At 37.2% G+C, this 26,980-nt stretch overlaps 1 protein-coding gene across 3 annotated transcripts in view; it reads left to right on the top strand.

The window, feature by feature from the left end:
• The window catches only part of LOC145986419 (ATP-dependent translocase ABCB1-like), a 101,336-nt gene extending 75,100 nt beyond the window's left edge, over positions 1-26,236 (top strand). For all 3 annotated transcript variants that reach the window (XM_083120411.1, XM_083120410.1, XM_083120413.1), the window contains exons 17-25: positions 2,937-3,047; positions 6,107-6,268; positions 8,314-8,517; positions 10,859-11,100; positions 13,031-13,193; positions 13,627-13,821; positions 22,733-22,939; positions 24,177-24,323; positions 25,742-26,236. In XM_083120411.1, coding sequence (XP_082976537.1) covers positions 2,937-3,047; positions 6,107-6,268; positions 8,314-8,517; positions 10,859-11,100; positions 13,031-13,193; positions 13,627-13,821; positions 22,733-22,939; positions 24,177-24,323; positions 25,742-25,948 — 1,638 coding nt within the window. In that variant the 3' untranslated portion in view covers positions 25,949-26,236. The remainder of the gene's footprint in view (positions 1-2,936; positions 3,048-6,106; positions 6,269-8,313; positions 8,518-10,858; positions 11,101-13,030; positions 13,194-13,626; positions 13,822-22,732; positions 22,940-24,176; positions 24,324-25,741) is intronic.
• Positions 26,237-26,980: the final 744 nt, after the last annotated feature.

The raw sequence follows: 26,980 nt of genomic DNA, 5'->3' as shown, positions 1-26,980 counted from the left end.
CCTCCCTTTGGCCCAGTATTCCTTAAAAAAAAAAGTCAAATGTAGGAAAAGATGGCAAAATGAGAGCTGACTGCCAAAAAAAGTGTACGTAACCCCCCCCCCCTTTTCGAAAATCCTGGTCACGTTACTGATTTCCAGTATCCCATGAAGTGCACAAAATGATAAATGGCACTTTTGCAGAATCTAAATACCAGGTGGTTATAATTAAAGTGACGGTGTTCAGAGTGGTACAGCATGGGCTGTAATGAGAGTAGCAGTCTGAAACTTCATAGATATGCTAATGAAGCAATGCGCTCGCGAATTATGCAAAAAAAAAAAGTTCCAATTCTCGCCACCAGGGTAAAAAATGGCGCTGTAAGCAGTCAAAACATGGAATTTTACGTAACTCTGACGTCAAAGTCGGTGACATTGCCTAACCATTGTGTGAGCTCTCTGGTTGTTGTTGGTGATGCTTGTTGCTTTTTCCTTTAGTAATGTTCATGTAATTCGAATAGTGAAATTGTAGCGATATTTTATTACAAAGAGTATTGTTTTCTGTGATTTATAGTGTTTTTCCTGTAACCATACCAAGTTTTGACTGCTTACAGCACCATTTTTTACCCTGGTGGCGAGAATGGGATCTTTTTTTTTTTTGTTTTGTAATTTACATTTATTTACATTTACATTTATTTTGCTCAAATGTTGTGTGGAAATATGGATGTGATTCAATGACAGCAAATTCAATATACTGATTCTCTCATATGCAAAGAAATGAATATTTCTAATAGATTGGAATGGTATAGTCCCAATGGAATACTTATATATTAACATTTATAAATATTCTAAACAACTTTAAATTGTTACAATGTTTAATTATCAGTATCTAGTTGTGCAGGACAATGTACCCTCAAAATTTTTGAGGGGTAGAATACCTCTAAATCCATTGTTCTGAGTTGTAATGCAAAGAATCTAGTTTACATACAAACATATCTTCTTTTCCAAATAATTCAAACGACAGTAAGCCTATTGTAATATACACTGTGGTAAAATTTAGTTCACTTAACCTGTACTCTTGGAAAGCTTTTTAAAGGAGGTGAAAACTATGTAAAATGTGTACAAAATGATAGAATAAAGTAAATTTAGTTCAAGCAAATGAAGCTGCAGCCTAATTCCCCTTGTGTAATGATGGGAGGAGAGGGGGGTATACATTTCTAAGGAAGTAACTGGTTGGAAGATAAGATATAAATCTGCTTCAGAAGAGTATAAAACTGACCTTCGCATTAAAATTTTCAAATGGCATTTTCAGAAACTGCACTTCCACTACAAAGTATTAGATACATTTTATTCAAACTAAACAATAAGAAGTTTCAGAAAATAAAGTTTGGAACAAGTCAAATGAAGAAGCTGAGTAGGAAATCAGGGAAAATGTTAAAATATTAAAAATTATTTTATCAAGTCATCTAAGTGTTGAATGTTAAAAAATGAACAACTAAATATCTTCATGACTAATTCTGACAAATTTAGAGATATGGTCATTCGGACATTCTTCTACACGATTGTGGTGGAAGATTAGAGAAATTAATGACTGTCCCTGCAGTTTTTAATGTGATGCTTTGATGCTGAAAACTTGTTATGCTTTGTTAATATGCAGCAACTACTGATAACATACAAAATCAAATGCAATTTCTCTTTTCAATTCAGAGACAATTCATACATAACAGACACCAAGAATGGTAAAGAGTGTATTCACACTTCCATGAGACCACAGAAAATAACTATTGAATAGTAAAAGTTTACTTTTCAGGTCATTTTTGTCAAACTTTTCTCTCTTTGTTTCAACCATTACAAAAGAAGTAATTGTGGGATTTATACGACCTATGAAACTTTCAAAACTAAAAACTCTTCATATTCTGTCATTATCAGCAGAATTCATATTTTCCTCATTGTGTACATAAATGTGTATATTGTTAATGCTATATAATTTTATCAGATAAATTATTTGCAGTTATTCCTATAATCCTACATAGCCAACTCTATTTTAACTTCGAATAATTAAAATATCAATTGTGAGGGTCGACATACTACCCCACCTTTTAGAGTCTATAATGTGTCACTAAGTGCATCTCTAAATTAATTAAAACAATATAGTTCAATTTTCTGCAAGATAATGAAAGGATGGATTGAAATTCTCCCATCAATGCATGTCATATTTAGTATTTCGAGACGAGACCAAGATGATTTTTAAAACTCGACAAGAAACTGAAATAAATCTCTAAAATTACAATGAGATGAATCGTTGTGTCTGAAGCATGTTGTCCCATTTGAAACTTAAGCATGATATTTGAAGAATTTACCTGAAACAAGCTGGCATAGCCATGCAACTTATTCAGACATATAAAGTAGATATCTACCTGATTATTTACAGATAAGTTATATTTTGTTCATTATTAATTGCAAAGTTAATCCATTGGTCTACTGTTGTGGTATCACCAGTTGACACAATTACCATATAAGTCAAAAGGTTACTCAGTTCTTAGAGCAATGGCATGGTGAACCAGGTTCAAGTTATGTTTGAGTCTGCATTTTGCACTAAAATTTCTGCATAACTGTTTTATTCTCTTAAAATTTTAACAGTTTGTGCAAAACTGTACACATTCACCACTATTAGTGCACAATTGCTGCTTGAACTCTGTGATTCATGGAAAATTTATACTCTTTTTTAAAGTTTCACTGCAATTTTCTACATCATGTAGAAGCACATCTACACTCTCTTGTAAGCTACTAACCTATGCATAAAAACGAATCTTCAGAAGCCTAAGCCTTTTGTTTTATATGCATCTTCTGTTGACATTATTTTTAGAGTAACTTGAATGAAGTAATACCATGTTTTCCTATTAATAACAGAAATATTGTCAAAAAATAAATATGTACTTTATAAAGATTTTTTATTCTTTTAGGTCTTACAAAATATTGGTTCCGATGAAGCTAAAGTTCGCGAAGATACTAATTTCTATGCAATAATATTTGTAGTTATTGGTATTATTGCTGGAGCTGCAATATTTCTACAGGTGTGTACAATTTACAAATAATTTGCCACTCATTAAAATTTGGTTCACACTTTTTCTGTTATATTCAACATTCTGTACAGCTATATAAAACATTATGTTGACCTTGTACACATGCATTGATTGCATTTCCCGCTACATCATGTTGATTCATGATTGTGCAGGTATATGGACACTATTTTATTGCTACCTTTCAGGAGATCTCAATGTGTGCTGTCCCTTTCTGAGGAATTTATTTGGGAATAAGAACTGATCAAGTATGCAATTAAAAACACTTTGCAAAATGCAACATAACTGAATTAAGGAAAGCAGATGCAGCATGAATCTTACTAATAATGTTTTGTCATGTAATCAAGTTCATTCATATGAACTTCAGTATGATAGTTCATTCATACAAAAAAATTGAGCTTGACTCTCAAATTTGATTGCCCTAGGCACTCTAGTTTTTCAAAACATGGTTAACATTCTTCATTGCTTGTATTACAAATTTGGATTTTACAGAATCTATCATGATTATTATAATATATTAGATAAATTAGATACTAAGAATCTGTTAGGAAGGAGAAAATCTTATGAATACAAATGTATTTGTAAATTAATACATGCACAACTAGACATTCCATATTTACTATCTAAGATTACATTATACACTAAACATTAGTCACTTAGAATGAATTACTCGGTTGCTTCTATTATATCACATTGTATAAACAATAGACAGTAAACAGTGCATATAATTAATGTAACATGTTTTAGTGTGTGCTATTGTAATTTGGAGGGAGGAAAGATCCATATGCACTGACATTTGTGAACACGAACGCACACACACACATACACACCTTCATATTCACATGCACATAATACTTCATGTAAAGCTGAACTATTATTTCTGTAGATTGCATAACAAGATATAAATGAATGGATTATAAGATTAGATATCTGGGTAGCATTGACAGGGAAAAACTATTATATTAAAAAATTAAATATGACAAAAGTACACATTAAACAAAACTGCTCTACAGTGCTAAAACACCAACATGGAGTTTGAAACATTTTGTATTAATTTTATGCACAGGAACTACAAATTATTGACACATATATAATTCCTGACTTCAACAAATGTCGGTTGCAATTGCTTTTGCATTTAGTCCCTGTAGTGTCATGAAACTAAGAAATTCTTCTCAAATGTTGGATGAGTTCACACATCTAATTCCTGTGATCAGCTGCTTCATGGCAGGAATATCTATGTTGTCATCAGCACATACAGAAATTGATTTTGGTTTCTGTGCCTCATTAAATAAAGCACTTCAAAATTTCACACAAAAAGAGAGAAAAGCCAGTAGCAGTGGATGGAAAAGGAAAGCCAGAGGGAGGGAGGGAGAGAAGGGGGAGGGAGAGAGGTGAGGCGAGGCTTATTTGCTGCTACCAACAGTGGTTTGGGCAGCAAATTCTAGACATAGATTATTGACAACATATTTGCAGCACCAGCGGCTGATTTCATGTGCTTACACAGATTAGCTTGAAAACACACTAGCAAAATTAAGGAATACAAGAGAGAGACACAGAGTGGTACAGTCAAAATAAACACAGACCTCTAATTATCTGGAGGTCCGTGAAATAAAAGTGCCTATGGTAGTAGACAAACAGTTTATCAAATAAAGGATTACATCGAAAATTACATTACAAGTAATCAATGTTATGTGTGAATATTGCATGAAAAATTAGCCATTAATTGAAATGTTGATTTTGAAAATAAACTTCTGTCAGCAGAATAGCCTATAAAAATTATCTCATTTCAAAAATCCAGGGTGGGTCAATTGCTCCCCCCTTCTTTGCCCCACCCTGTGGATGACCATGGTATCTGTTGTCCTTAGCTTGTGTACATTAAATTGCTGTATTAGGCTTGTATGCTGTCTTTCGCAGTATAATTAAATGACATAAATATAAACATAAAATGTTATGTGCATGTAATGTTGACCCAATATCATGAGTAAAATTGGGGAGTTACCTAAAAAGAAGTAATAGCAGATTAGAAAGTCTCAGAAGACAGAAGTCAACATGAATGAAACTAGATCCAATGACCAGGAGCCATTCAACAAAAAAGCACATGGCAGACCTTGATTCTCAAATGATCCTTCCACCACAGAGTTCAAATTAAAACACAAAAAGTAGGCAGTGATTCAGTTGGTTCAAATTACAACAAAAGGAAATGTTCAAATGTCATACACTATAATTTTTCTACAAAATAAAACTTTCAACAAGGTTCAGGCATGTATGCCATTATTATTTGTAGATAAGTATGAGAACCATTTGGAAATAAATGTCTAAAAAGGTGTAAGTATATGTAGCAAACTGGTCAGATGGCTCAGCTGACATGGTGTGACTTGCCATTCTGCTGATTCTTTGCGAGTCATGAAAGTGTAAATGTGTGTGCAGCAACAGAGGATCCTATCAGTGTGAAATTCGTGATTTTTTTATTTGCATGCGAAAGGAAACATTACAACCAAATTGCATTCCTGAATGAGCTCTTCATTTGTGTTGGACCATAATTCATAAGTGACAAATTTGTAGGGAGTTTTGTGCTGGACGAACAGATCTAAAGGGGAGGAAAGGATGGATTAGCAGCATCAAATGTCAATCAATTTCACAACAACACATACCCCCACCCCACTTTGCTACAGCAATTTCATTGGGAAGTACTTGACCATTCACCCTGCAGCCTAGACTTTGCTTCCAGTAATTTTCATATTTTCTTCTACATGCATTTATATCTGGTAAATCCACATTTCAACACAAATTAATTAAGCGCTCATAAGTGGTTTCCATGACTAACTCCCAAGTGGCTAATTTCTTATATGAAAGAATACAGAAACTCATCAACGATATGACAAATGTCTGTACTCCAAAAGGCATTATGATAAGAAGGAGTCTAGGCATGGAGAATATCACAAAATATTTTCATTTGTTCATGTTTTCTTTTACAGCACATCAGATTTGGATTTTTGGAATAGTTCTCATTTTCTCATTTCTTCAGCAGCACTGAACATTCATTTTCTTTCCAGTTATTCATGTTTGCCATCGCAGGAGAAAGGCTTACAATGAGGCTCAGAACATTAACATTTTCTGCCATGATAAAACAGGAGATTGGTTGGTTTGACAATAAAAATAACAGTGTGGGATCTCTCACAGCTAGGCTATCTGGGGATGCTGCTAGCATACAAGGGGTAAGAAAAATTATTTGAATTTAAATGTAATTGTTTTTGTACTTATGTGAGAACATTTAGCAAACCTGCTCTCGACAGGAGGTTTGCATGCATGAGCTTTTCAAATGTGCAGTAATGGAAGAAGAAAACATAGAAGGAAGTACTTATCAGATACAGTAGAAGATGATTTTGTTTTTCAAGAAAGACCATGCTCTTGTGGGAAGTGAAATATTTTTAAACTCCCTCCGAAAAATCGTAGAAGAGGAAGAAAAATTTATTTTTTGTCTAAATATATTCATTTGGCAAGTCAGTATGGCATGGAAGCCATAGCTGTTTTCCACCCAGAATAAATCAAACATCAATACTCTATGGAAACCAGTAGTCATTTGATGATGGTTTCTCAGGACCAGCCAGCATATGGGAGTTACAGGCACTAGTCTCAAATGGGACCAACGAGCATTTGAAGGTTTAACCTTTAGTGGTCGAGTGGGATATTTATTTTCCATGCTGCATGTATTGCACTATGGATATAATATATATACGAGGAGGTACTAAAAAAAACAGAATTTTGTCACCTTGTTTTATTTTGACCGTACATGTACATGTTGTAGGTACATTCAGGTAAGCATGTCTACTCTAGTCACCTTCAAAGTATTGCCCATGTGCTTTAATGCAATTGTCCCAACGTTTTTCCCACTGTTGAATACAATTTCAAAACTCCTCTGGCGCAATACTCTTCAAGGTTTTTGTCAGTAATGTCTTTGACCTCATTGACATCATGGAATCGCTTCCCTTTCACATTCCTCTTCATCCGCGGGAACAAAAAAAAGTAACAGGGTGCTAAATCGGGTGAGTACGGGGGATGGGGCACAAGCACCATGTTGTTCTTTGCCAAGAACTCTCGCACTGACATGGCCATGTGGGCTGGGGCGTTGTCATGGTGCAGTAACCACATTCCACTTCTCCACAGTTCTGGATGTTTCCGTCGCACAGTTTCACACAATCTTCTCAAGACATTCAGGTAAAATTGCTGGTTCACTGTTTGTCCTTGGGGAAGAAATTCCCTGTGGACAATCCCATTCACATCAAAGAAACAAATCAACATTGTTTTCACATTGGATCGAACTTGACGTGCTTTCTTGGGATGTGGTGAATTTAGAGTCTTCCACTGGCTGGATGCTTGTTTTGATTCAGGATCGTACCCATAGCACCAGGACTCATCCCTAGTCACAATTTGTTTGAGAAAATTTGGGTCCTTGTGCAGTTCAAACTTCAAGTCGCGACAAACATTCATTCGATTCTTTCTCTCCTCCTCTGACAGCAAGCGAGGCACAAATTTAGCAGACACCCGTCTCATCTTCAAACCGTCAGTTAAAATGCGCTGGCAGGTACTCCAGGACAACTCCACTTCTTCAGAAATTTGCTCGATGGTCTTTCGACGATCTTCATTAATGGCATCTCGAACTTTTCCAATGTTTTCTTCATTTCTGCCTGTCGAAGGATGGCCAGGCCTTGGCAAGTCTTCAGTTGACATGCCGCCATCTTGGAATCGGGAAAACCACTTGTAGACTTGTGTCTTTCCCAAAGCAGCTTCATTAAAAGCTTGGCAAAGCATAACAACGGTCTCGGCAGCCGTTTTTCCCAACAAGAAACAAAATTTAACACAGGTCCTTTGCTCCTTGTGGGTCTTCCATCTCAACAATCACTCAAAAATCGCCAAACTCTTGCTGCAACACCATAAACAATGCAACACTACGAACGAACTGCTCAGCACAGAGTAATGCCAACTTGCAGATTGATGCAAGATATCCCATACTAATGACACCTAGCGGCACAAGCCGTAACTACATTGGTAATCCGCGCAACATTAGGATTCCGAGTTTTTTTGGGTACCTCCTCGTATATTAATTTGTCATTCCTTACTAAAATATAATAAAGAAGTTATATTAGTAAACGATTAATTACTCGTATTCTTGATGTAAAAATGTATCAATTATCATTTTTTGTAATAACAAGGGCATATTCTGCATTTTCTAATTTACTTCTTTTCTTTTCCCTATTTTTAGGCAACTGGCAGTCGTATAGGAACAATTGTTCAATCAGCAGGAACTTTAGCATTAGGTATAGGTTTGGCAATGTATTACGAATGGAAATTAGGTCTTCTGACACTGGCTTTTGCACCTGTAATTCTGGTAACAACATATTTTCAAACTAAGATTATTCGTGGACAGAGTTTAAGTGATAAAGATGCACTTGAGAAGGCAACTAAAGTAAGTATAATTATCATTTAAGTTCCTTTATTTTATTCAATAACCTTCCCAATGGCATAGTGCTAATATTGTTGCCTTGTAAGCAAATGTTCAAGGTTCAATTTCCATTGAAGGCACATAACATGTTGTTTTGTAAATATTTATATACCGAATTTCTTTTCTTTCAGTAACATTCTACCAGTCACTTCACAATTAGCCAAAAGTGGCAAAAGCAAAGTAAAATAAACTAAATCATACCAGTCACTTGAGTACATACATTAAGGAAGTGAATTAATCATTACAATTTTATATCAGTTGGTAGAATATTGGTTGCTAAATTATTGTTGTTTTAAGTCCACATTATGCACAGATAGGCTAATCGAGACTGTATCTACAGATTAAAGTGGGATCCGAACCACTGTGCAATGTGTCTCCACTGGGTGACGATGTTACCACTACGTCATCATATATGTCCGTAGAAGTGTGGAGACAGCAGGCTGTCACTGCAAGTCAGGGTGGTGGTGTCGCCATGAACACACATCTTTACTCTGTTGAATAAAAATGTTGGATATAATTGTTTCCACAATGTGAATTTGACAATGATGACAGATTTTAAAAACACATGCAAAGAGCTTCAAAACAAGACCAATATTGTATTTGTAGGACTACCCAATACCAAGAAAAAGTTGTTTCACAAAATTGATAAGAATATTCTTTTGGTTGATCAAAATATTCTGAAAATTAAGAATTGTGTAGGACACCATTCTATCTGCACCATATTAAAATTTCAACACAATCAGACCACCCATCTTTTCTTTATAGAATTTCAAAGAGAGAGGTTGTTTGCAGAACTAAAAAAAATGGCATTCTGTTTGTTCTCACGATGATATAAAATAGAAGGCATCCTCGAAAATAAATTTGGATTGCATAGATTAATGCAGAATTGAATAAGCTAAATTTTGTAGAATGTGAATGATTAGTGTACATTGGAATTTAAACTGCTGATCACTAATGGGGCCAGAGGGGAAGCCACCCTCCTCTTTTACCCTAACAAACAACAAAAAGGATATAATTAAATGCTCTTTCAGCCCAAATATGTTTTTTCTATGTTATTTAGATGTACAGTCACGGACAATTCTGGGTTGTAAGAATGCCATTGACTTTCAATGGGATTATTACAACCTAAAACTGTCAGCGACTTTACACTGATATGACTGCTGAAACAGAAAATATCCCCCTTCCCTTGTCCACTTGCCTCCCCATTATTTTTTTCTGGCACAATCACTGCTGCTGATTTAAAATTAAAATTTTTCATGAAGAAGTTCTCTCGGGATATCAGCCAGGTGATTTTGGGATAGGCTTCTGAGCTAACGTCACTCTCATCTTCAGGGATTGAAGTGCAGAGAAAAGTTGGGGTACGGTTTTATGTATTTGATGTTGGAGGGGTACGGTGAAGGTGGCAGGCCAATCAGGTGCCGTCTCTACGACGTCAGCGCTTCCAGTCGACTATCGCTAACCAGGCTGGGTCCAGTTCTAGTCCTGTGTCCCTGTTCAGGTTTCCTTTTTCCAATGCACAACAAGAACAATCAACAAACAAACCAAGAACCTCCAGACAACCAAGAAAAGAAGAAGATAACCATCATCCCATACACTGGAAACCTCTCCACAGTCATCAGCCACATTCTTGCAAAGCACAACATTAACACGATCCACAAACCACCACAGAAAGTCAGAATCAGACTTCGAAACCCTAAAGACAACCTAGGACAGAAGACACCCGGGGTTTACAGTATCGTCTGTACCTGCAGTAAAGCCTACATCGGGCAAACAGGAGGACAATTGAACAACGATGTAAAGAACATTCCAGCTACATAAAGAATTTTCACCCAGAAAATCTGGGTTAGCAGAACATTCCATCCAAGAGGGCCATAGAATCGACTTCACAACCACCAAGATCATCAATAAGTCATCCAATTACTGGGACAGAATCATCAAAGCAGCAATAGCCATCCATGCGGAAAAGGAAAACCTGAACAGGGACACAGGAGTAAAACTGGACCCAGCCTGCTTAGCGATAGTCGACTGGAAGCGCTGATGTCGTAGAGATGGCACCTGATTGGCCCGCCACCTGCACCATACCCCTCCAACATCAAATACATAAAACCATACCCCAACTTTTCTCTGCACTTCAATCCCTGAAGATGAGAGTGACGTTAGCTCTCGAAAGCTCAGAAGCCTATCCAGAAATCACCTGGTTGATATCCCGAGAGAACGTTTTCATCATTCGCCACTAGGAAAGCTTCAAGAATTACTTTAAAAATTTTCAGTTGCTTTCTTTCTAACTATATGGTATTGTTTGCAGATTGCTGTAGAAGCTGTTGGAAATATACGAACCGTAGCTAGTCTTAACAGGGAAAGAACCTTCCACATTCAGTATGTAGATGAAATGACACCTACACATCAGAAGGCCAAGAGAAATGTCCATGTTCGAGGCATTGTTTTTGGAATATCAAGATCTGTCATGTTCTTTGCATATGCAGCATGCATGTTTTATGGTGGACAGCTTATAGAATATGAGGGACTTGATTATGCAAATGTTTTCAAGTAAGTGGTAAAGTGTTATTGCTAAAATTAAACATTAGAAAAACTGGTGAATTTATTTCAAGAACAATTTATTTGATATTCTGCAAACGGATATGATTTTCTATTCTTCGCAAATACCCAAAATATTTTGCTAGTGCTGGAAATAGTTTTGGAATACAACTTATAGCTTTAAGTGAGTTTTCATTTATTTTACTTTCTCTATATAAATAAATCCTTCCTCTTTATTAAAAGTTATTTTTTCATGTATGGGAGTTAAAAAAGATGCACCAAGCGAGATCAGTCACTTGGTTTGAACAATCACCATCTCTTTTCTTCCTTCAAGAATGGTTTGTCATAATGCAGCAACAAATTTTTGCTTCTCCATATTTACAGACATTTTCATTGCTAAAATCTCCGGACACAAACTTAATGACAAATTGAATGTTTCAGGTGCTTCCTGAATTCTGTTCCAACAGTTTTATTCTGCTTTTATACTTTTAATGTGATTTCTTTGGACAACCTGGGGGAAAGATCTGGCAACAGGCCCTAAATGTCAGTTTTTGGAAAGAACCTGTTAAACCACATATAAGTAATGACATTTATTTTATCAAATATTGATTAGTTCAAACTTTCAGATTCCAAGTGTGAATTCACACAGACCAAATAAACACACATACACACACACACACACTCGTTCTCTTTTTCTGTCTCTATTTAACACACACAGTCACAGGACACCCCTCTGCTCTAAGTGAAGTTGTCCAGTATAACATCAACACACGTGACTAATGATAGTTGGAACCCATAAATCCAGGCATTCCATCACAGAGATTTCTCAGCAATTAAATGTGCCTCAGTCCATCGTTAGCAATGTCATTAGCACGTGGAAACATCATAGAAGCACTGAACCTAACCTTCGCTCTACTACACCCAAGACACTAACTGATTGGGACCTGGTGATCTCTGAAGAGAGTTGTACAAACCAATCGTCATACAGCCTTATCAACAAACGTGGAGGATTTACGTACACAGGCCAGCGAGAGAATTATCCATTGGGACATGATAGAACTTGGTTTTCCTGGTCATTTTGCTTCATGCTGCTGCTGGGAAGACATTGACCACACTCATCAATGCCTGACGTCGTTTGGAATGGTGCAAAAAACACTGTCATTGCACTATGGAGCAGTGGAAAAAGGTCTTATGGAGTGATGAGTCATGATACATGATCTGGCAGTTGGATGGATGTGTGGGGACCTGGGAGATGCCTGTCGAGCAGCTTTTGCGAGTGTGTGTTGTGTTAACAGTGAAATTTGGTGGTGGCAGAGTAATGGTCTGAGCCTGTCTTTCCTAATTTGGACTTGGGCCCTTAGTTTTAATCAGCATGCTTACCACACTATAGCAACAGTTTGAAATAGGCCCTTTTTCTGTATCCACATGATAATGTTCCTGCCCACACAGCAAGGTCAATTGCATCGTGGTTTGAAAGAAAATCAAGTGGAATTTCTTAACTGGCCTGCCAAAAGCCCCAACTTGAACCCAACTGAAAATCTTTGGGATGAGCTGGAGAGTTGGTTGCTTGCCAAACCCACTAGACCAATGAACAGACGTCAACTATTCACCATACTACAAGAAGAATGGAAACATAATTCCACCAGTAGTTTACCAGAACTTAGTGGTGAGCCTACCCCAATGGGTAAATGCTGTAATAACAGCAAAGGGAGTAAACACAAAATAACATGACTGGTGCCTTCGGAACCAACAGCAATGGGTGTCTGGTGACTTTTGGCTACATAATAGAATGGCTAAGAATTTTGATTTTTGTACTCTCACGTCATTATTCAGAGTAAAGAATATCAAATTTTGAGAACATGTACCACTAATTTATAAATTTAAGTTTCACATGAATGATGCATTACATCCTTAGTCTGTACGTGTATTTTCATTTCCACAGGGTCTCTCAAGCTTTGATAATGGGTACTGTTTCTATTGGTAATGCTATGGCATTTGCTCCTAATTTTAACAAGGCAATGGTTGCAGCTGCTAAAATCTTCAATTTACTTGATCGTAAGCCACAGATTTATGACCCACAACGTAGTAAACAGGGGTCAAATTGGGTGAGTATGATGAATACGTATTATTAAAATAAAAATTGTTTAATATTCAGAATTTCAAAGCAGAAGGGCTTATTAAATTCACATCTGCACGTTTCAATTTTTAAATACACCCAAATAAAAATTATACTTATTGCACCATAAGTGTTGTTTTTTATTATTATCGAATATGGATAGAATTATATTAATGCTTGCTCATGATGTTATGTAGTACAAAATTTACGTTTCTGTCATTTTCAAACACTATATTTTGTGGAAAACTGAGAAAATATTAAACCAGAAAAATATGTTTCTGGAATTTTGTTTGAACCTCACATAAATGCATATCAATTCTTTGGATATATATATATATATATATATATATATTTGGGAAATATTCATTTTTGCAAAAGTATGAATGAAAAATGTTTCATACAACATAAATTTCCTTTCATAGATTGCTTATGGAAATGTGACATATTCAAATGTGGATTTCTTCTACCCAACTCGACCAACAATTCAAATTCTGAACGGACTTGATTTGAAAGTACATAAAGGTCAGACTGTTGCATTAGTAGGTCCCAGTGGTTGTGGAAAATCTACATGCATTCAACTCCTGGAAAGATTTTATGACCCTGTAGCAGGGAAAGTGGTAAGTAGAATTCAATTTTTCCAAATTATTATATAATGTATTTGATCATATTTAAACATTGTATAAGGTGCCATCAAATGAAAAGGTCCATTTCGATGTAAAAAAGGTAAAGTGCTCCCTTGTGCTTTGCATGATGCCATGAAGGTGTATAGGGGGTGTAAAGTTAGGGCCTCACACGGCCGAAAGTGGAGGTGATATGATCAGCACCATGCCCCTGGCTGCTTTTAGCCCCCAGAGTTTCCTCCAGGTACCCACTTTATAAGACGTTGGATGGGTGCCGGAGCCACTTGAACCGGTGGTAAAAATCCTGGTTCTCCCCTGCTGGATTCAAATCTGGGTCTCTCGCATGGTAGTCAGATGTTCTAACTGAGCTACCACGGCCTCGGTCCATTTTGATGTACAGAGTAAATTACTGACATTGACTACACATATTCGCCATATGAGGTAAGGCACCTATCTCACTTGAGTACCAACTGATGAATGCCTTGGTAGAAGTTCTTGGGTTGTGAGGCAAACCATTCTGTCACTGCAGCCTGCAGGTCTGTGTCCAAAGCATAGCAGCATCCTCGGAGGTGTTTCTTCATTGGGCCGAAAATGTGGAAATCACATGGACTCAAGTCAGGACTGTAAGAAAGGTGGTCTAGCACTTCCCAACCGAAGGAATTCAACAGGTCCTGTGTTTGAATGGCGACATGGGGACGAGCATTATCATGCAGTAAAATGATGTCTGTGCTGAGTTTGCGCGGTTGCTTATGCTTTATTGATGTCCGCAGACGACACAGTGTTTCGCAGTACATGTTGGCATTAATGGTGTGTCCTTTTGGAAGGTACTCCACTAGCAGGAGACCCGGTCATCGAAGAATATGTTCACCTTGATCTTGCTGGCTGATGTTGTTGCCTGACATTTCTTCGGTTTGGATGACCCTGGGTGCTTCCACTGTATACCGTAACGAACCTTAAAGTTTGTGGGATCTTAAGAGTATCTAGCAGGTTAACCAGTTAATTGATGGGGTGATGTAAACTACTCATCATTCATCCTCTTGATGAGACCACTCGTCATTGACATGACGAGTTATCGCTTGGCATGCGAAAGGTACAAATTACACAAAGGAATTAAACTACTGAAAAGACAATGGTCACTCGTTGGGTTTTGTGAACCGTTGAACCTGTATCATGGCTAGGTGTAGGATAATTACCTGTCTAACTGAAGTCTCTTAGCTGAATGAAAATAGCGAAGTCCTCTGTAAGCTTCTCTCTTATGCTGACCAAAGTGTGCTTCCACTATCGACCTCCTGCCTTGCTGACCACCTCTCTCTACCAACTCAATGCCCAAAGTCCAGTCACCTCCCAGCTTGTCTCACCTCTATATTCCCTGGCCATCGAGCTCTTCCTCGATGCCGAATCGCTGAATCGTGTGATTATCATAATTGCTACCATGCAAACCGCTGACTCTAAAACCAGAAGTGTTACCTGTTCCTGAATGCTCAGGAGGTTTGCATGGCACAACACAATGCATTGTAAACATGCCTAAGAGGCTTGAGACAGCTGAGAAAAACAAGTGAATGCCCTGGTCAACATGAAGCGTTCAGAGAGACTTAATAAAATAAACATACAATCTTATGGATTGATACGTTCGCCCCGACGGAGAAAAATTTTCTCCTTTGAAAATTTAAAAGTCAAATCGCAAAGCTTGACATGACTCAGGTTCGCCAATTCCATATATTTTCTTAAAAAACCAAATATACAAAAGAAATCCACCAAAACATAACTTTCTGTTGTTTGCCGCATCCTGAAGGAAAGAAAATTTTCATTCCCTAAACTTTATAATGAATAATACCATTAATACTAACAAATTCGTATGTTTATACGATGTAAAAAACAATAATATGTACTGTAAGACTAGAAATCACAAAAGTTCGTGTCGTTAAGCAATAAAACTCTTAATGTACCACATTTGTGTGTACGTAATGTTTATTATGTAGAATTGCTCATCCGCCAGCGCTTAGTCAATAGTCTGTGATGCCTCGCCAAGCGGTTTCTACTCTGTGTCGCCAGCGAGGCAAATGGCTGGAGCGTCTTCGCAAAACAAAACATAGCTCCCACTGTTTCTTAAGATTGGAGCCTGTAAATACGCTCCAAACCCTGACAAGGGTACACACGTAAGTCTATAAAATGTGAATAGTCACATTCGTCCTAAATAGGCATGTAAAATATTGACACAATATATATATCTCAATGTTTGTCTTGTGTTAAAACCTGTGTAATACGTTGAGCTAACTACGTAGCCAGTTCACTCCTAACATCGTTGAATATATGAACTTGCACGGCTATGTTGCACATTCCAATGTATTATAATACAATATTCAATGCATATAATTGGTTACACTGATAACTGTCGCTGGTAAAACATAACTATAGCGTTCAATTTTCTTTTCTACGTTAATCTGTACACTGTATACATATATATAGCTTGGTGAATACCTTTGTATGACTGCACACAAATAAAAAAAAATCTTGCAGTATCTTACCAACTGTCTACTCTGATTGAAAATATCAGAAAATGTCCAATGTGCAATTGTATTTTTAACTATGTACCATGTTGGTGAAACACAATTAACTGTTTGGGAAAAACATTTGCATAAAACTAAAGCATACTGTCTGCAATGTTTGAAAGTGCTGTAGTTATGCTTGTTATAGCTTGCATGTGCAATTGGATATCCATTGTAAAAGCTTCTTCTTAAAAAAAAAAAATATGCACTAATTGATGCACTGGTCAATTGACACCACTGGCACTTGTCGCTTCCTTGTAGTATAATGTAAACTTGAATGCATATAAAACTGGTTCTCATGCATGGCACAAAACTGAAAATGTGTATAAGGGCTATGGAAAAGTATTGTTTCCCATAATGCATGTTAGATGACCAAATAGATACACATGATAGGAGCTCGCATGTGTATGTGTAGAAACACTGTAGCACAATTCTGTAATTATTGTTTGTGACCGGAACTGCTGTTTGTAAAATGTATGTTTTCTATGCTTCTTCTTCTTTCTGGATTGCTTGTCGTCTTGACTGCATTGGGGCAATGTAAAAAATGTGGTAAATTACCCGTAGAACTTGGGAGATGGGGAAAAGTTGTTGTTTGAACTGCAAACAGTGTGGAGGGATATTTTATCTAGCTCCATCACTAGGTGTCGTTGATAGTGTATAGTCCACTATACTGGGAAATGTATGGTTGACTACATCCTTCCTGTAAAAGGTAGTCTCCGTGTAGTATTAGTATTAATTAGAAATGTCTGCATGTCTCCCTCAAATTGGTGGTGACGAGTCTCTCCTTGAAATAGTACTTAAAAATGTCTGCATGTCTCCCTCGTAGAATGGTAATAAGTCTTTCTGCCTGGTAATAGTAGACTGCCTGCGGATGTCCGTCATGAAAAATGCCCATGGATGGTGTAGGCATTGCTTGTCCATGGCGTTCCGTATAGACAGGTTAGGTTGAATAAAGGGAAAATTATGACAAAGAAAGGAAATAATGAAGGATAGGAAATGTATAATTCATGTTCATGCAAGTACCCAATACCAACTTATTTCCATTGCCTTTTCTTTAAAATCAAATTAAATTGTCTCATCAAAATAAAATAAATTAAATAAATAGATAAAATAATTGCCATAACTCTTTGAAAATAAATAAGAAAAATTTAAATAAAATATCCAACTGTAATTAAAATATTAATGTCCATGATTAATGTGTTGCCTTAACCTATTAATTATTACTGTGCTGCTCTAAATGAATCTGTTTCGCAAGCTGATGATACTTAAAGAAATAATATCCTAGGGTTGCGGTTAATAACACATTCCAAATAACAAAAACTAATATAGACATGGGCAAAGGGTTTAAAACTAATTCCTGAAATGAGATGCCCTTACTAATCGATTGATTAAGTTGCTTTAAAGCAAGTTCAAGCGGAGTCCAATGGGGAATAGTGAAATCAGATAAATTCTTGGGGATATTAAGTAATAATTCAATTTCCTTCATTTTTACTTGTTCGAAAGCTAAAATTCTTGTGTGTAAAATTTGTTGATCCACAATAATCTGTGAAAAATCCTGATAATTAAAAAAGGTAAAAATTTACTATCCTTCGGACACCTCTATTTTTTTGGTTTCGTCAATTTTTGACATTGATACTTACGTATCTGCTTCGCGGAACATTCCTGAAGGTGTATTAACGTTGTTTTGATGAAATTAATTGCAATTTTTCACATTACCAGAACGTCTTTCTGGTAGGTGTTTTTCCTTGCCTGAGACACAATATCGCGAGTACACCTTCCCACATAATTGCGGGTCCGGCTTCTCTTTTGCCAAATTTTTGACATTCGAACTTACGTATCTGCTTCGCGGAACATTCCTGAACGTGTATTGACGTTGTTTTGATGAAAGTAAGAGCAATTTTTCACATTACAACTACCTCTTCCTCCTACCTTTCCGTTTGCCTCACACACAACATGGCGCGGACACCTTCGTAAATAATAACGCGTAGGAATGACGCATCGGCCTTGTTTTTTCTCGATTTTCAATTGTTATCCAGTGTTTCAACCTTCGGAACCCAAGAAATGCCCGTCGACAAACTTAATCAGATCTATTTACGAATATTTTTTTCGAAACCAATTTTTAACTATTGAAACCTTTGCGTGGCCCTACTAACCTATCCACGCGCCAATGGTTCGTGGGGCTAGCGCCAATGGTTTGTGGGGCTAGCGCCAATGGTTCGTGGGGCTAGCGCCAATGGTTCGTGGGGCTATCTTTTTCACTATTGAAACCTTTGCGTGGCCCTACTAACCTATCCACGCGCCAATGGTTCGTGGGGCTAGCGCCAATGGTTCGTGGGGCTATCTTTTTCACTATTGAAACCTTTGCGTGGCCCTACTAACCTATCCACGTGCCAATGGTTCGTGGGGCTAGCGCCAATGGTTCGTGGGGCTATCTTTTTCACTATTGAAACCTTTGCGTGGCCCTACTAACCTATCCACGCACCAATGGTTCGTGGGGCTAGCGCCAATGGTTCGTGGGGCTAGCGCCAATGGTTCGTGGGGCTATCTTTTTCACTATTGAAACCTTTGCGTGGCCCTACTAACCTATCCACGTGCCAATGGTTCATGGGGCTAGCGCCAATGGTTCGTGGGGCTAGCGCCAATGGTTTGTGGGGCTATCTTTTTCACTATTGAAACCTTTACGTGGCCCTACTAACCTATCCACGTGCCAATGGTTCGTGGGGCTAGCGCCAATGGTTCGTGGGGCTATCTTTTTCACTATTGAAACCTTTGCGTGGCCCTACTAACCTATCCACGTGCCAATGGTTCGTGGGGCTAGCGCCAATGGTTCGTGGGGCTAGCGCCAATGGTTCGTGGGGCTATCTTTTTCACTATTGAAACCTTTGCGTGGCCCTACTAACCTATCCACGCGCCAATGGTTCGTGGGGCTATCTTTTTCACTATTGAAACCTTTGCGTGGCCCTACTAACCTATCCACGTGCCAATGGTTCGTGGGGCTAGCGCCAATGGTTCGTGGGGCTATCTTTTTAACTATTGAAACCTTTGCGTGGCCTTACTAACCTATCCACGCACCAATGGTTCGTGGGGCTAGCGCCAATGGTTTGTCCACACCCGGCACAAACTTTACAACACACCCACCACACGTCATTCTCCAAACCCTCGATCCACAGTTCTAACTCTCGTCGCAAACGCAGGCAGTTCGAAACACTGGATATCAACAAAACACAATCACGACACGTCATGATAGTCGTCACGACGGTGTATGAAGGTGATGGTGTATGAAGGTGTACGAACTTCATGGTATACACAGATGTACGCGCCAAACGCTATCTCCGTCGGAGAATTAATTTTCAACGAACAACATGAATTTCAGCTCTGAAACATTCCCAAATCACACAAAACACCTTCCTGATGTTCGACAATGCTACAGGAACTAATTACGGTAAGTAGTTTCTTCTGTAAAAATAAATAAATGTGTCCGAAGGATAGTAAATTAGTACCTTAAAAAATATAGATTGCCCTTCGTTAAGCTGAATTGATCTGTGCATGTTCAAATTATTATTCAAATTCTGAATGACAATAAATTGACCTGAGCTTGATATTAAAATACCATTACGTGTCCTAATAAACTGGAATAATTTATTGTCAGTAATAGATTTCACTTCAAAATTACAAAATGTAGAATTAATAAACAAAAGTAAGTGTTGCAAGCATGTTCTAAATTCTGTTGAAATTATAAAATAAATTATTATGTTGTGAACCCTTAAAATAAATAAATAAAATTTGAGTTGCGCAAAGCAAGCTATTAGAGTGCTAAAAGGTTGCTTTGACAAGCCTCTAATGGCCTCCTAATAAACAATAGGCTGGTGCAATTTGCCGTGGTTCATTAATATGCAATGTAAAACAAAATTTCAGTAAATGCTACTTCTGAGTTTCGTTGAAACTCCAGGTGGTAACAAAATATAGCATCAGGGAATGAAAAAGGTGAAATTCAAATTTCAAACACAATAAGGATAATAAAAACTTTCTCAATTCCAAATCTTCTTTAAACAAAAGAAATTTAACCACTCAAAACTTCTCGAGTCCGCTGTATACTTCAAATCACTTGGTCGTGTAAACAGACCCGCCACGGAAAAGTATATTTGACCCATATAAGAATGGTGTGTCAATCCCTTAGGTATGTTTAAACAAAATAGATAGAAAATAGTTATGCTATATATTACAATATAAATACAAATTAATAGTTATTACCTACTGTACTAACATTAACATGAAGTTAATCAGTAAGAAGTAATGAATTTATTGCTGCATTGTCGAATAAGGTGCAAATTGGGTAAGTGAGCTAAATTTCCTAATAATAAATATTAATAATAATAATAAATTCTCAAATTATAACATTTGTGGTAAACCACTCTGTTTAAATTTGGAAAGGCTAACGATGCCGTGGCGACTTTTGCTGCATATGCCTGTGCCAATCACCGAGGCTTAGCCTTGGCATGTTGCTAACAATTTCGATTACTCTAAGTGCATAAAGTGCTAAAATTGCCCTTTTGTAAAATTTCCCTGATTTTATCGAAATTTCGTTTGACTTTATCCTGATTTAAACCAAATGTACGTCGATTTCCCAAAAAATTTACGTACTATAAATATCTCTATGAAAAACGGGAAAATTTTGCGAGAAAAACGCAAAAAAAATTTGTCTTGTTGTTCCTTTGTAAAATTATTGGTCGTGATTAGTCTGAAGTGCATAAATGCGACGTTTTATGGCAAAATTTATCTATATAACAAAAATTATCCCTAACATTGTTGACATGAAGTTCTATCGTGAAAATCAAATTCTAATGGCTATATGCTTAGCTAAACTGATCCCATAAAATTTTAATGAACGAACGCCACTGATTCGAGAAAATCTATGCTAAGTGTTTTCTGAGCTTCCAGCGTGTTCAAAGTACTCGGGAGAGAGCTACAGTGCGGAGAAAGGAATTTGCTGACAAAGTTCCTGCAAAGTTGCATGTTCGTAGTCACTTGGAAGGACTGAACTAATTCTCTACCGCGAAGAAAATCGTAGGCTCGCTTGTGTATGTGTAGACAATGACAAGACAATGGTCACTCGTTGGGTTTTGTGAACCGTTGAACCTGTATCATGGCTAGGTGTAGGATAATTACCTGTCTAACTGAAGTCTCTTAGCTGAATGAAAATAGCGAAGTCCTCTGTAAGCTTCTCTCTTATGCTGACCAAAGTGTGCTTCCACTATCGACCTCCTGCCTTGCTGACCACCTCTCTCTACCAACTCAATGCCCAAAGTCCAGTCACCTCCCAGCTTGTCTCACCTCTATATTCCCTGGCCATCGAGCTCTTCCTCGATGCCGAATCGCTGAATCGTGTGATTATCATAATTGCTACCATGCAAACCGCTGACTCTAAAACCAGAAGTGTTACCTGTTCCTGAATGCTCAGGAGGTTTGCATGGCACAACACAATGCATTGTAAACATGCCTAAGAGGCTTGAGACAGCTGAGAAAAACAAGTGAATGCCCTGGTCAACATGAAGCGTTCAGAGAGACTTAATAAAATAAACATACAATCTTATGGATTGATACGATACAGTCACGTTTTGATTCTGGATGGTAATGCAGGCATATGGATTCATCCTGCAATAATCATGGACACTTAATCCTCACCCTCTTTCTCATATTGCACCAAATGGGTAAATGACAGTCGTCCCATTCTGCAGATGCGTTGTTCCTCGGACAAACACTTTGGCACCCATTGTGCACAAACTTTCCTGTAACCCACCTGGAGGGGAGAAAGAGAAGTGATTAGCCAACGACCCAATGCCACCCGAGTCAACATTGTGCATGCGCTGATCCCCTGCCACTGACATGTCACATACACCTATGGGTATACACAGCACCCAAAAGCACTGTTGCAGGTAACACGTATTTCGGGATATTTTCCGTTGGACCTATTCATTTGAACGATCCTTATAGTAGAAATGAGGCCAAGGAGTAGATAAATACAGAACTCATAGCTGTAAATCTTTAAGTTTTTCTTGGGAATTATGCTAATTTTATACTATCAAACAAGAAACAAATGGTATGTAAACATTGAAACAAAGCATAAAGAACAATCTTTTTGAATGGTATTCACACTTTTTGTGCATGTTATGTGTATGCACATAGAAACTTGAAAAAATCGAAGAAATAAGAAATGGGAAACAATTTGTTATGAACAAAAATTTAGCACTGTTACTTACAACATAAGTGTAGATCCTAAATTTTAAAAATTCTTATGATTAGTTTGTTTTCAACTTACATTAAAAATTAATGAATGATCAGTACTGTATTTTCTTTACTTTCAGTCCTTGGATGAAAATGAAATTGATGAGTTAAGCTTGAACGTCCTACGATCTCAGATGGGAATAGTGTCACAAGAACCTGTTCTTTTCGACAGGACCATAGCTGAGAACATTGCATATGGTGATAACAGTCGACAAGTTTCTATGGATGAAGTAATAGAAGCAGCAAAGCAAGCTAACATTCACAGCTTCATATCATCATTACCCCTGGTAACTATTCAGTATATTGATTCTTCTATATACTCTAATTAAAACTGGTTTCTATCATTCATTTTATTTTGCATTTCTTCAAAACTTTCAGAAATTAGGAGTGGCCACCACTAAAATATATCAATCTGATATAATTGGTAATATTTACACTTCAGTTATTTCATGTTACTTTTCTACTTCCTGGATGAGGATGAAAGTTGAACAGATGAAATGGATCATGGGACAAACAGAATGAAATAATCCAGACCTTGCCAGTGGCATGCGGTGACATTTTCCATTGGGGAAGCAGATCCCGAAAAATTAAGAAAACCAAGAATTCATTGCTTCTACATGGTACATTATACTGAAAAAAATAGCACTCTACCTGATACTGTTTCCATAATGTCTCTAAGGGAAAGATGAATGTCCTGGTGCAGTTGTTCATTTTTTCGAATTTCAGTTGGTCTATTGTCAAACATATTTAATGCAACAGACGATTGCAGATGATTGAAACAATTTTCAAGATTTTCACACATTGCAATATTCGTTAATCCACTTTGGCACCACGTAGTTCTTTCCGTAGTAAATAGTAAACAATACCAACACTAAAGTTTTTGAAGCAAACAAATAAGAAATTCACCCGCCTGAAAAACCGTAACTTTTCACCTCGCAAAGTGCTTGAAAAAGCGTGATGTGTCCATGGACATGTTATCTGTCTTAATAGACCGAATGCTCGGAAACGTTTAACTTCACATAGAATATGTCATCCGTATGTCAGCAATCATATTTTTGTGTTTCTCCTGTGTTTTGAAACTTTATAGTTTATTTATGAATATAAATTTTAACTAGCTTGGTGGATATGCTACATCACTGACAGTAACAGTACACTTGGACACTTAATCGTGCTGTACCGGAGTGCACGTGCATGTGCAAAGCACAGGGGAGCACTTTACTTTTTTTACTCATATAACATAAAATTCCATAATTTTGGGATAAAATACTATGAACATTAGTTTTATTTATTCTCACTGTATACGCACTAGAATTATCAGTAGAGCATAGTGCAGAGCACATGGCATTCAGCATCATCAGAAACTGACAGAACTTTCCTGGTTACCTTTATAAATAGGTGAACCTTGACACATTATACATTCCATCTTGTTGGCTGTAAAAAAATGTACACTTGATACATTTATTTCTCCAGCGAATGTGATCTATTCCTGTCCTTGCAAAGTTACATATGGTTATTGCATTGCAGGGTTATGAAACGGGTTTAGGTGAAAAAGGAACACAGCTTTCTGGTGGGCAAAAGCAGAGAGTGGCCATTGCAAGAGCACTTGTGCGAGATCCCCACGTGCTGCTCCTAGATGAAGCTACCTCAGCTCTGGATGCAGAGAGTGAAAAGGTAAATATTATTGGTCAGAAAGTTTGTTTAATGTTGTGCATGTTTATAATCTGGTTACTGCAAAGTATGGGGAAGAAGTAGCAAAAGAGATTACTAAAAAAAAAAATGACAAAAGATCTAATATGTTGCCCATGATTTAAGACTGGAATCTTTGTGATTTTCAGGGCTAAATCAATACAGATATATTGGTATAAGTATCAGATAGTATCAGTTTGAAACTAATCACCAATACTGACTGATATTTTTTTGGAGTCTGAATATGTCACAGACTGCAAAATGCAGTGCAACACTTTCACAAGTCTAAATATCCTGCAAATTTACATTAAGTTTTGCACCAGTATTGTGTAGAAAAATGGATTTTGTGATTAAATGACAACTTTTTAATATTTTGTTATATCACATATGTGAGCTTATGGATATTTCAAAATAAAACTCTGGTAGATTGACATGGTACAGTTCCAATGCAATACTTATATTATTTTATACACTACATACACTTTTCAGTCTGATTAGAGCTGTGGTGATTGTCTGTAGAGCAGGGATTCCCAACCTTTCTATGTTGGCACCCTTGGGAATGAGATTAAAAACTTGGGACACCCTTGTTAGATTTCTTTTTCAAATTTTAATCTTAAGCGGAAGTGGAATATGTTATCAGGAGCAAGTTCAATTTATTGTAAAATAAATACCTACTCCAGTATTAATGTTATTAATTTATTGAAAGATAATATAAGGAACAATCACCAGAATTGAATACAGTTTACTAAAATGGCAATCACTCAAAAGAGTTTTGCATCCGATTGATGCGTAGAGCATAAATGTTTGATATCAGGAGCTATGAAAAGTAACTAATTCATCCTCAGGAACGAGTGCATCGATCAGTGTCACCATCTGTTGGGCATGAGAGTAATTAATTTGACTTAATATTTATTTTGCCTACCTTCAAATTCCCCTTAGTGAATAGTTACCCCCACACCCCCTATATGCCTTCATGGCATGGTGCTATGCACAGGGGAACACTTTACTTTACCTTTTTTTACTTCCTAATATTTTTTTTTCGTTTCTCATTTTTCCTTTATCCATAAAATAACTTGTGGCATGCTGGTTGGGAATTACTGCTGTAGAGTGACTGACTGTCGGGGAGCTTGATTCCCAGGGGGGATGTTCTCAGGTGGGAAGTTCTGGAGTTCATCCAGCTTCTAATAAATGGGTAACTACGGCAACTCTGAGATTGTGAATGTGTGGGACCCTACCTTCACATCCTCCCATATGCCTTCACAGTACGTTGCAATGTGGATGGGGGTACCTTTAACTTTACCCTTCACTCTGATTACTTTTTCACATATTTAATGTGCTTATGTTCAATTGCTATATCAAATTCCCCTTAGTGAATAGTTACGATTATTATTTTTCAATTGTAGATCGTACAAGAAGCACTGGATAAGGCAAAAATGGGAAGAACTTGCATTGTCATTGCACACAGACTTTCCACAATTCAAGATGCAGATATGATTTGTGTAATAAACCATGGGCGAGTGTCAGAAGCTGGAACACACCAAGAGCTCATGTCAAGGAAAGGACTATATTACAAACTTCAAAAGGCAAGTGGTGGAAAGGAAAGCAAGTGAGTTCTGCACGAGACAGTGGTGTGTGTCGAAAAATAGGTACATAAAATGTGTTTGGATATTACAGTGTTTAACTTAAGAAGATGTGTCACAAAAAGGAACAGTGTTTCAAGACGAAAACTAAAATGTGATAGAAATGAAGCTGGTACAATACAGAACAATAAACAATGGAATTTTAACATATTATTGTTTTTCTCACAAGTAAACTCATATGTTTCTAGCTGAATTTTATTAATACTGAGAAAACTGAATTTCTATAGAAACATCCACAGATTTTATAGAGTTTTTTTTATTTTAAATATTCATTGCTGCTGGAATATTTGTTATACAGATTTTTCTTTGTGATTTATTTCCTGATGTGATGATTCTATTAGGGTATGTGTATCCAAAAAGCAATCCTCCTGTAGCACTTGCAAAATAATTAAGAGTTCATGAATACACACAATTGGTTCATGTGAGAACCAATGCACGTGAATGTTAACAGAAACCATGCTAAACATACACTAAACACACGGCCATGAAATTAGACGGGTGGCAGAAGTTCGTGCTGTTGCCACATCGGAGCACAATCCCATGTGTTCGGAAGTTCAACAGAATGAAAGATCTCATTGTAGAGTTGTAGATATGGAACTCCATTTCTGGGGGCTGTAACCAACTTTCATTCCACACAATCACCAGCTCTGTATTGAATGGGACTCAAAAGTGCCCGGAAAGAGGTTGGTCTGATGCTTGAACTAGGCAACATAGCCCAGTTGACGTTGCCACACAGTGCGCGGGAACCAGTTACTGTTGTCCCACTCTCGCTGTGGTTTTACCACAAGTTGCACCAGCGCAATTCTGCCAGCTGCCTATTTTCATGGCTGTGCATTTAGTCAATTTTAAGACATAATGCACAGTATCAACACTGTGAAGCTTTGGAAAACTAATTTTCTGGTGTTATAATGTTAATGGAATATTGGAGTGCAATTCTATGAATCTATCACTCAAAGGAAAACTTTCCAAAGAACATTCAAATCACTTCAATTTCATTATTAT

The sequence above is a fragment of the Lepisma saccharinum genome, chromosome 4, assembly GCF_977018435.1.
Source record: "Lepisma saccharinum chromosome 4, izLepSacc3.1, whole genome shotgun sequence".
NCBI classification, from domain to species: Eukaryota; Metazoa; Arthropoda; class Insecta; order Zygentoma; family Lepismatidae; genus Lepisma; species Lepisma saccharinum.
Note: the sequence above shows the minus strand (reverse complement) of the source record. Positions and strands in the feature narration are given on the sequence as shown.